The following is a 10,474-nucleotide window of genomic DNA, read 5'->3' as shown; positions in this document are numbered from 1 at the left end:
AGATGCTTACTAGGACAGTTCCTTCCTTTACCTTCATCATTACCAATATGTAATGAAGCAATGAAGACCTCATGCAAGGTTTCCTAAAGAATATGGGCAGTAAGCACATCAGGCATACGGTCTGAAAGTCTAAGAGCTAATAACATATATGAGCTGTTATCATACAAGACGAGAAGCCATAGGCAAGAAGAGTCAGCAAGGAATCAACCGAACCAACAATTTCTAGGCAAACAACATAGAGATCAGGATGGATTCATAAGATCTAGTAAATTGGCTCACGTTAAAGGATACGTACAATTAGGGTGACATATTTTCCATGGTTTATCTCTTTTATTTTAGGATGCTAACAAATACGTATGATCTAATCAAGGTTTGATTACTTAATTTGATTATTTATTATGTTTTTAAGCTTTTTGAAATTTTGTGCGTAAATCCATTCTAGGAAGTATAATCTATTCTAATCATGTCATAGTTCACATAGAATTCAAACTAGGTTGCACATGTTATCTATTCTATCATCTAATTTGTGAGATAAATTTTCATTTTAATCTAATTTCAATACCTTTAAAATTATTTGAAAAAATCAATTATGTTTGGAACTTTGGATAACTTGAATCACTGAAAAAGGATTCCTCTTCATAAAGAACGTAATTTTGTTGTTTTTTTTCCTTCTTTGGAGTTAAGTGAACGTAACCAAGTTGAGTTGTGCTGTGTTGAGTTACCAAAATTTAATATATGTTAGATAGATTGCAGAAGAGTAAGTCAAAGAAGGCAAGAATATGGTGTGGTACATCAGGAAAATATTCCTTTACCAAATCTTATGTAGCCATTATCATTTGATGATGATGACGACTTCTCTATCATGATAATTGTGGGAAAAGATTTAGACTCTTTCATGATTCATGCGTCAAGGGCTTAGCTTGTCAACCCTGAATCTCATATCTGTTTTTGTTAGTCATCTTATATTGCTCTGGAAGCTATGGCGAAAGCCAAGAAACTATCCCCTTCTAATCCAGTGGTGCTACCACACTCAGCGTCGACACCATCCATTACCGCCAATGAAAAATCCACCACCTCCTCCTCCACCGCCAACTCCGGTGAAAAAAGGTATACAATCACCACTGAAGCATTTCCATTGGGATAAGGAGAAACCCGATAAGGATCATTCCATGGTGTGGGACATGTTAAACAACGGTGGTTCATTCTGGTAAATCAAAATCAGATTTTATCGAATTCCCTTCAATTCCATTCCTTTTATTAATGATGACGAACAGTTTATCTTATCTTACAGAGTTGCTGATTTTTATTTCTCTTTGATAGTCTTGACGGTGATCTCATGGAAGCTCTGTTTAGTAATGCTGCAACCAATTCGAAACTCCCTGGAAGAAGTGGAGAATCATCTGATCGGGTCTTCATTTTAGATCCCCACAAATCTCAAAACATAGCGATAATCCTTAGATCTCTTGCCATATCTCGTCAAGAGATCCTCAATGCCCTCTTAGAGGGCCGTAGCCTTGATACTGAAAACCTCGAAAAACTGAACAAAATCGCTCCAACCAAAGAAGAAGAAACCAAAATTCTTGAATTCAATGGGGATCGAACAAAACTTGCAGATGCTGAATCCTTCCTCTTCGGCATCCTCAATGTTATTCCCTCTGCTTTCACCCGTCTAGATGCCCTGTTCTTCAGGTCAAACTACGACCGTGAAATCATACAAGTAAAGGAATCTCTACAAACTTTGGAATTGGCTTGCAAGGAGCTCAGAATTCGTGGGCTCTTCGTGAAACTTCTTGAAGCGATCCTCAAGACAGGCAATATTATGAACGCAGGAACTGCCAGAGGCAATGCACAAGCCTTCAATCTCACGGCATTGCGAAAGCTCTCCGATGTGAAAAGCACCGATGGAAAGACTACCCTTCTTCACTTTGTAGTGGAAGAGGTAGTCCGGTACGAAGGGAAACGTTGTCTGATGAACCATAACCACAGCCGTAGCAGCATTAGCAATATGGACAGTGGGGTCAGCTCACAGAGTGCCGGAGCGAAAGAAGAAAGGAGGAGGGAGTATATAAAGCTTGGGTTACCGGTGGTCGGAGGACTCAGTGTTGAGTTCTCAAACGTGAAGAAAGCAGCCAGAATAGACTACGATGCCTTCGCCCAGGTATGCCCTGCTCTCAGAGCCCGGATGGCTGAGATTAGGGAGTTCTTGGGGCAGTCCAGCATGAGTGATCGAGGTGGGTTTGTGAGAGACATGAAAGGATTCTTAGAGGTTGCGGGAGAAAAGCTTGATGTTGTGGAAGAAGAGCAGACAAGGGTGATGTTGCTTGTGAAGAGAACTAAACTGTTTTACCAATCAGGGGCTTCCAAGGCTGAAGGGGTTCCTCCACTCGAGATATTTGAGATAGTTAAAGATTTCTTGGATATGGTGGATCGGGCTTGCGTAGACATCGCTCGGAATCAGAAGAAGAAGAAGGTGGAAAACACGGGATCATCTTTACCGGTGAAAAGGGTCCCAGTGAGATTCCAAAACTTGCCGGAGCATTTCTTTATGGAAAAATCAAGCCCATGGACCTCACCTTCCAGTGAGTCAGACGGTGGTGGTTCCTGATGAAACCCTTGGCCGGAGGAAAATTTGATCACTGTACAGTGTACATATACACATATGAAAAATGTAGAACAACAAAATTAAAGGTTGGATAATTAGATTTCTCTCTTTTTTTTTTTTTAAGGGGTGGGGGTGGGGGTGGGGGTGGGGGTGGGGGAGGGGAATTACAAGATTAACAAAAATATAGTTTCACTTTGCAAAACTAACCATTCAATTAAGGGTGTCAAAATCAAACCGAAACTGAAACCAAGTCGAATTAATCGATCTGAATAAATTTGGGTTGGTATATGAGCATTTAATTCGATTTGGTTCAATTTTGGTTTCACTTCAAAAAACATCGGTTTGAACTGAAACTGAATCGAATACCACACTTAAATCCAAAACCCCATAACTGTTTTTATTTATTTATTTTTATGGTGTTGCCTTTCCTTTTACAACTGTAAATTTGATGTGTTTCTCTTACTTTATTGATTGATAAACTAAAAGATAAGATTTGAAAGTGGAGAACTCACTTGGGATTCTTATTTATTTATTAATATTTATGGTTCCTTTAAGGTTTTGTGAGTATTTATTTATACAAATGGAGTTTATTGAGAACACAACAAGACAACAACAATTGACAACCTAGCAGAATGGAACTGTATTGGAGAACCGGATTAGACCCATATTGAAAAATCGAATTAGAACCGTAACTGAACCGAATCGAACAGGCTCAGATTCGGTTTCCACTTCTAGAACCAAGTTGGTTCTCGGTTTGGTTTCGGATCACACCATCAAGGCATGGAACCGAACCGATTGACACCCTTACATTCCATGTTTACTTCAATAGAATTATTTAAAACAAAGATTGATTTTACAAAAAGATTTTACAAAAACTTCTAAACAATGGTAGAGTTTGGTATGCCTTCTATGTCGATTTGAATTCTTAGATGACACAAATACTTGTTTTTAATTTTTATTGTCTGAAAATGCAGCATTCCGAGAATGCATACCAAACACACTAATTGTGTACTATACGAATTTTTCCATAGCTGGCAATTGGCAACCATGAAAAACTGAAAGGAAGTTGAACCCGGTTTCATCTACCACATTTACACAGTTCAACACTGCCGGTAGTGTTACTCCATTAATTCCCATGGCCTTGCACAGCAAACTAACAGGACTTGAGGGTGGTTGTTCTCTGCAACATAGATACATTTTGATGACGAAGAAAGCTTCACACAATACTTTAGTGCCATAGTCTTCTATTTCAGGACATGGCCTAAATTGCTTAAGTCAAATTTTGGAGCCAAATTAAATCCTGGTTTTACCCCTTTCAAAACCAGCAAATAAGGTCGGGCTAGGCTCGGTCGGGGTAAGTCAGGCTAGCATTCAGTCGATCCGGTTGGGCACCCGATGGGCTAAGACCCCACATCGGGACCACCCGGTTACTAAATGTTTGAGTCCGACATGTTTAGTAAACGGGCCGGGTGGACTCAATCAATTCAGCCAGGCGGGCTAAGTCGATTTTGCTGGGCCGGGCTTGGAATTGACACCCCTTAAAACAGTGTCAATGTGAGACTCACATGATTAAAATGTGAGACTGTGAGAAAACATCCTCACATTTTCAACTTGGGATCTTTTACCTAAAAAGAATTCACCATTTAAAATATATATAGACCTATGTTGTATCAATTATAGTGCGGTAGTTTCATCCAATAGGGAATAGAAAGAGTGTCAATGCGAGACTCACATGATTAAAATGTGAGACAGCATGAGAAAACATCCTTCCCATTGTCAACTTGGGATCTTTTTCCTAAAAAGAATACACCATTTAACATAAATAAATAAATAAAGATATATATATATATATTAAAAAAAATAAATAACTAGAGAAATGCTCATCAAGCAAGGAGGATTCAACCCTTGGCCACAAAAGTCTCCACCTCGCACGAAAAGCAGAAGCTGCAATCTCATGAGCTTTGTTAATAAGACATGTAACCCTATCCCATACCATTCAACTCTGATGGCTTCATGACTATATCACTAATTCCAAATTATACCATATTTTGTTATTAAATCTCACTTTTGCATCCATTTCTCTTTGGTTTAAAAAAGTAAAATAAAAATTACATGTAAAATGTATCATTACTAAATATGGTAAAAATTTTAAGTAATTTATATAATCACATTGGATAATGATTAGAATTTTTTTTTTTTATTTGAAAAATATCCCTTCCCTTCCAACCAAACGTAGCCGACTGTTTCACCTACCTTACCTTGCAGAGTCGCATGGGTTGGCTTAAGCTCCCTACATCATTCATATTCGTGAGCATTAGTAGGGTGTCACAGAAGGAGAAGGCATGACCAACAAGCCATACTACATGTACACCAAACCATAGTTGTCAAGGTGGCGAAGCGACCCAAAGCGCTAGAGGGGTGTCTAAGCACTTAGGCGACAAGGCACTCACCTAGGCGACCCCAAGTGTTATTTTTTGTTTTCCCCTTTTCTAACATTATTTAATATGCTACAATATATATTTTATATCATAAAAAATCAACATTAAGCCACATTAAATCACATCAAATCATAAAAAATCAATATTAATCCACATCAAGTCATCAAAAATCAACATAGAACTAAAGAAGCAAGTTATTGGAAGTTTGAAACAATCAAACATACATTTGGTTTATATTGTTTTTAGAAAACAGTATAAATATAACCTTATCTATGAGTAATTAAATTGTTCTCGATTTAGAGAAGTGTTCTTGTTCTCTAAGAAGTTTTACTAGTCAGATTGATTTTATTTTTATCTGAGACTTTTAGTATTAGGTAGAGCACAAAACCAACTTTCCAACAAATCCACAAGTGTTTAAATGTGATTTATATTGAAGAAGTTATGTTCCGATCAAACCTTATTTGGTATTCGCGAATGCTATCAAAATTGCTCTGAATGGAAATATTTTTTTTAGATATCAAAATAAATGAATATTTTACCACACTTTGGGTTTTTAGCAATTTTGTGCCATATTAAGATTTATAGAATTTTTAGATTTGAGAAAAACCACAGCATTAGAAAGTTAAAAATTTTACCTACCGTCGAAAATCCAATTTTTGTTCTTGAACTGGGAGGTTGATTTTTTGTCTTTTTGAAATTTAGTTTTTAACTATTTTTATTGAATTCAAATAGGGAAATATTTGCTTATTTATGAATAATTTCTTAAGTAAATGAAATACCAAATATAAAACATTTACTTACCTAGAGGACATCTTGGCGACGCCTTGACACAACTATGCACCAAACTGCCCTCTACATCTCTGACCAAACCCACTCCACGTAGTCGAATCATGCATTGTCATGCCCTAACAAATTCACCTTTTTAAAGGAAAACCCTTCTTCTCCCCTCCTTACCATAAAATCCTCTAAGAAATGAAGCTACTCAAAATATAAAATTCCAAATGTTGGGTATTCTAGGTGCAGTTTTTTCAAACGCCGGGTACCCCAAGTCTCATTTAAGCATTTCATTATTCTCTCTCTTTCTCTTTTCTTGAGCATGTGTCCTGCTGATTCTTTGGTAATTGAGCGAATTTGAACAAAAAAGGCCCAATGTTCACCCACGCAAAGTCCCACATTGCAAGAAGGAAGAAGAAGAAGTAATTAATGACGGAAAATATTAACTGTCTCCTTCCACAGCCCCACAGGTGGTCAAGACGTCAAGTAGAGGTAGGAATGGAGACGATGACAGTAAGTCATTTCTCACAATGAGTGGTTGTTGCTTGTTTAATTAACAAGTGTTTTTCAACTCTCTGGTCTCCGTCGTCCACCAATGAACATAATCAAGTCGCTGCTCAATATACGGGCGCTGGATGGGACTGCATGCCCGGGTGCTTTGATCGTCCAATGTGCGCCGAACGCCTTGCCGTGTCACAGAACAGTCCCATCCAATATGTTAGCATGGACCAGGATCCTCTGCAGTACCGTCGGGTGTGTGGTGCACATCCTCTGACACAGCAGAGGCCACATGACACACATGGTCTCTGCTATGCTGTAGGATGTGCACCACACACCCGGCAGTACTGCAGAGGATTTTTATGGAAGCTAGCATTCTCTCTCTCTCTCTCTTCCATATGAATTGAAAAAACTGACCCGTTTCTGGAATGGAATCCAATACCTATAAGTACAAGTTTTTTTGGTAATAAGTTTTAAGTACAATTAGTTGATGGGTGTTATTAAAATATCCAATTCCGATCCGCAACAATATTTCTAGAGGAATTTTTTTTGTGCTGATTTTTAGGAATACTTTTTGACCGATTCTTTCTAATTTTCGGTACTCTTCTGTATGTGGCGTGTATTCTGTTGTTTGTTAGTAAAAAGAAACAGACAAACAACCCCACTCCAACCGTTAGACAAGATTAGATAAACTAATACGAATTATTCATCAAATTAACCAATCACCCCCAAAAAGGTCGGACGGAGACTCGGAGTCGGGTCGGAGTTACCACCTCCACCTACACTCACTGTGAGTCTCACACGTCACACCCACTCCACATTGTCTCCCATTTCCAAGGTGCCCCCACCGAATTACTCAAACTCTCCCTGTTCTCGCCTTCTCGGTAACACATGTTCGTCCCTCTCACTAGGATATTTTAGTCATTCAACAAACACAAAAAAAGCGCGGCAAGGATTATGATGAGAGATTAAATAAATAATTAAAACAAAAAAACCGAACTTAATTAATTACCAACAACTACCATTGCCTAATTTTACAGAAAATTCTAGCCACTCCTCCTCCGCTTCTCTAAACTGTATCTCTCTCTCTTCCTTGCTCCCATGGCTATGGCTGCGAAGGTGAAGCCACGTCTTCTTCCTTCAGTCTTGTTCATTATTCTCTCCCTTTTTCCACTCTCAATTTCTTCTGAGCTGAATTCTCCTCAAAACATCGAAACATTCTTCCCATCACAAACATCGCCTGTAATTCCAAAACCCATTATTCCCAATAAACCTCCGCCCTCTTCGTCTTCAAATTCTTCCACTTCTGATAGTACCATCGCTGAGGCCGTCGGAATTACTGCTGCCAGCACCCTCGTTATTGCGTTTATATTCTTCTTTTTCCTCCAAAAGTATATTGCTAAACGTCATGGCCCCCGGCTTGAAAAGAAGATTAGTATTAGTCGGGTTACTGCCCGGGAACAGGCCATGTTACCTCGCAATGAGTTCAACAGTATCGATGGAAATCTCAAAGGGTTGATTGTTGATGAAAATGGTTTGGATGTTCTCTATTGGAGGAAGCATGAAGGTCTGTTCCCAATTAATAGTTTCTCTAGGGATGTGATACATGAGAAGAACGCAGAAGGGGAAGAAGATGAAGAAGAAGGAGAGGTGGGTTACCATGGAGGTCGAGACAGGAAATCTGGGCCAATTCAGGAAACCCCTTTGCTTAGTGCGAAGTTTCTCAAATCCAACAGCCGAAATTTTCACCAAGGAGATGGGGAACACCCACATGGACATAGTGCAGCCAAGAAATCACCGGTGGTGTTACCACCATCAGCGTCACCACCGCCACCGCCTCCTCCTCCTCCGGCAATCCCAGGAAAGAAAAATCAACCACCACCTCCTCTTCCTCCGGCAATCCCAGCAAAGAAAAATCAACCACCACCTCCCCCACCGTCGGCACCGCTTCCACCACCTCACTCAAGATCTTCTTCGACTTTATCGAAACCTGGACATCATCCAAAAGATAGCATAGCAGAGTCTATATCGGGAGAGAAGCGCTCTGGCCAGACAAAGCTGAAGCCTTTGCACTGGGATAAGTTGAATACCGATTCCGATCATTCCATGGTGTGGGACAATATAAACAACGGTTCATTCAGGTAAATCACAAAAATCAGCTTTTTTCCCAATCCCCTTTGATTCCAACCTTTTTTATAAATTTAATCTTCCAAAGGGACTGATTTTTATCTCTCTTCTACAGTTTCGACGGGGATCTCATGGAAGCGTTGTTTGGTTATTCTGCACACAGTCGGAAACCCTCTACAAGAAACAGGAACTCATCTGACATGGACAACTCTAATTCCAGCTCCCCTGCTCAGATCTTCATCTTGGATCCTCGCAAATCTCAGAATATAGCGATAGTCCTTAGATCTCTTGCCATATCTCGTCAAGAGATTCACGATGCCCTTCTCGAGGGCCGTGGCCTTAATGCGGACACCCTTGAAAAACTTACTAAAATCGCTCCGACCGAAGAAGAAGAAACCCAGATTCTTGAATTCAGTGGCGATCCAACAAGACTTGCAGACGCTGAATCGTTCCTCTTCTATATCCTTAAAGCCGTTCCCTCTGTTTTCACCCGTCTAGATGCCCTGCTCTTCAGGTCCAACTACGACCACGAAATCCTACAAGTCAAAGAATCTCTACAGAGCCTTGAATCAGCTTGCAAGGAGCTCAGAACTCGTGGGCTCTTCATGAAACTTCTTGAAGCGATCCTCAAGGCAGGCAATCGTATGAACGCAGGAACTGCCAGAGGCGATGCACAAGCATTCAATCTCACAGCACTGAGAAAGCTCTCCGATGTCAAAAGCACTGATGGAACGACTTCGCTTCTTCACTTCGTTGTGGAAGAGGTAGTCCGGGCCGAAGGAAAACGCTGTGTGATCAACCGCAACCACAGCTTTAATCGAAGTAACAGCCGAAGCAGCATTAGCCGTTCTGACAGTGGGAGCAGCTCCCAGAGTGCCGCAGCGAGAGAAGAAAGACAGAGGGAGTATATAAAGCTTGGGTTACCGGTGGTTGGAGGACTCAGTGTGGATTTCTCAAACGTGAAGAAAGCAGCCAGAATAGACAACGATGCCTTCGCCAAGGTATGCCCAGCTCTCAGATCCCGCGTGGCTGAGATTCGGCAGTTCTTAGGACAGTTCAGCATTCGTGATCAAAGTGGGTTTGTGACAGAGATGAAAGGACTCTTAGAGGCTGCGGAAGAAGAGCTCAAGGTTGTGGAAGAGGAGCAAACAAGGGTGATGGAGCTTGTGAAGAGAACAACACGGTTTTACCAATCAGGGTCCTCCAAAGCTGAAGGGGCTCCTCCACTCGAGATATTTGAAATTGTTAAAGACTTCTTGGATATGGTGGACAGGGCGTGCGTCGACATCGCTCGGAATCAGCAGAAGAAGAAGGTGGCAACTGCGGGATCATCTTCACCGGTGAAAAGGGTTCCAGTGAGGTTCCCAAACTTGCCGTCGCGTTTCTTTTCGAAAAAATCAAGCTCAGGGAACTCGTCTTCCAGTGAGTCAGATGGTGATGGTTCGTGAGGAACAGGTTTCTAAAACCAGGAATCGGTGACAGAATCGGCAGGGATTCCCATTCAGATGGGATCACAATCGGCTGGATCAGTGTGAATAACCCTAAATTTGGCTTGAAATGGCAGAAATTGAGGAAATCTTGGCGTAAATATTACGATTCAGAACACCAGAAATTGGAATCAGTCCCGGCCGAATCCCGATCTGATTTTCAAAACCCTGCTGAGGAAATCCTTGTGGAGATTTGATCAGTGTACAGTGTACAGTGTACATATACACAAGAGGTGAAAAATATAGGACAATGAAATGAAAGTTCAAATTGATTTTCATTTTTAGGCCCTAATGATTCATTTGAAGTCTCCTGGAGTCCATTCTTTACTGCTGCTGCCTTGTATGATGAGCTGCAGGAGTGTGAAACTGTGAATGCGATTGATCTTCTTGAGGTGTTAAGGTAATTTTGTATCAATTTTCCTTTTTTTCCCACATCATGAGAAGAACAAACTAATTTAGAAATGTAAATCCTCTTTGAGTCAAGGCCATATAATTACTCTGGCTTCAATCGGGTAATCAAGATTATTGTGCATCAACATAGCCAATAT

General features: G+C 40.5%; 2 protein-coding genes across 2 annotated transcripts; both read left to right on the top strand.

Moving 5' to 3' along the window:
* Positions 1–1,046: 1,046 nt before the first annotated feature.
* On the top strand, positions 1,047–2,657 carry LOC122653523 (formin-like protein 8). Its single transcript, XM_043847379.1, has 2 exons — positions 1,047–1,207; positions 1,321–2,657. Exons 1-2 carry the CDS (start codon positions 1,059–1,061, stop codon positions 2,603–2,605), a joined length of 1,434 nt encoding a protein of 477 aa, XP_043703314.1. The 5' UTR covers positions 1,047–1,058; the 3' UTR covers positions 2,606–2,657.
* A 4,720-nt stretch (positions 2,658–7,377) lies between these two features.
* On the top strand, positions 7,378–10,161 carry LOC122654181 (formin-like protein 4). Its single transcript, XM_043848167.1, has 3 exons — positions 7,378–8,453; positions 8,555–9,880; positions 10,095–10,161. The coding sequence occupies exons 1-3, from the start codon at positions 7,414–7,416 to the stop codon at positions 10,099–10,101; spliced, it is 2,373 nt and encodes a 790-aa protein (XP_043704102.1). The 5' UTR covers positions 7,378–7,413; the 3' UTR covers positions 10,102–10,161.
* Positions 10,162–10,474: the final 313 nt, after the last annotated feature.

Source organism: Telopea speciosissima, chromosome 3, assembly GCF_018873765.1.
Source record: "Telopea speciosissima isolate NSW1024214 ecotype Mountain lineage chromosome 3, Tspe_v1, whole genome shotgun sequence".
NCBI classification, from domain to species: domain Eukaryota; kingdom Viridiplantae; phylum Streptophyta; class Magnoliopsida; order Proteales; family Proteaceae; genus Telopea; species Telopea speciosissima.
The sequence above is the reverse complement of the archived record's forward strand: the minus strand, read 5'-3'. Positions and strand labels throughout refer to the sequence as shown.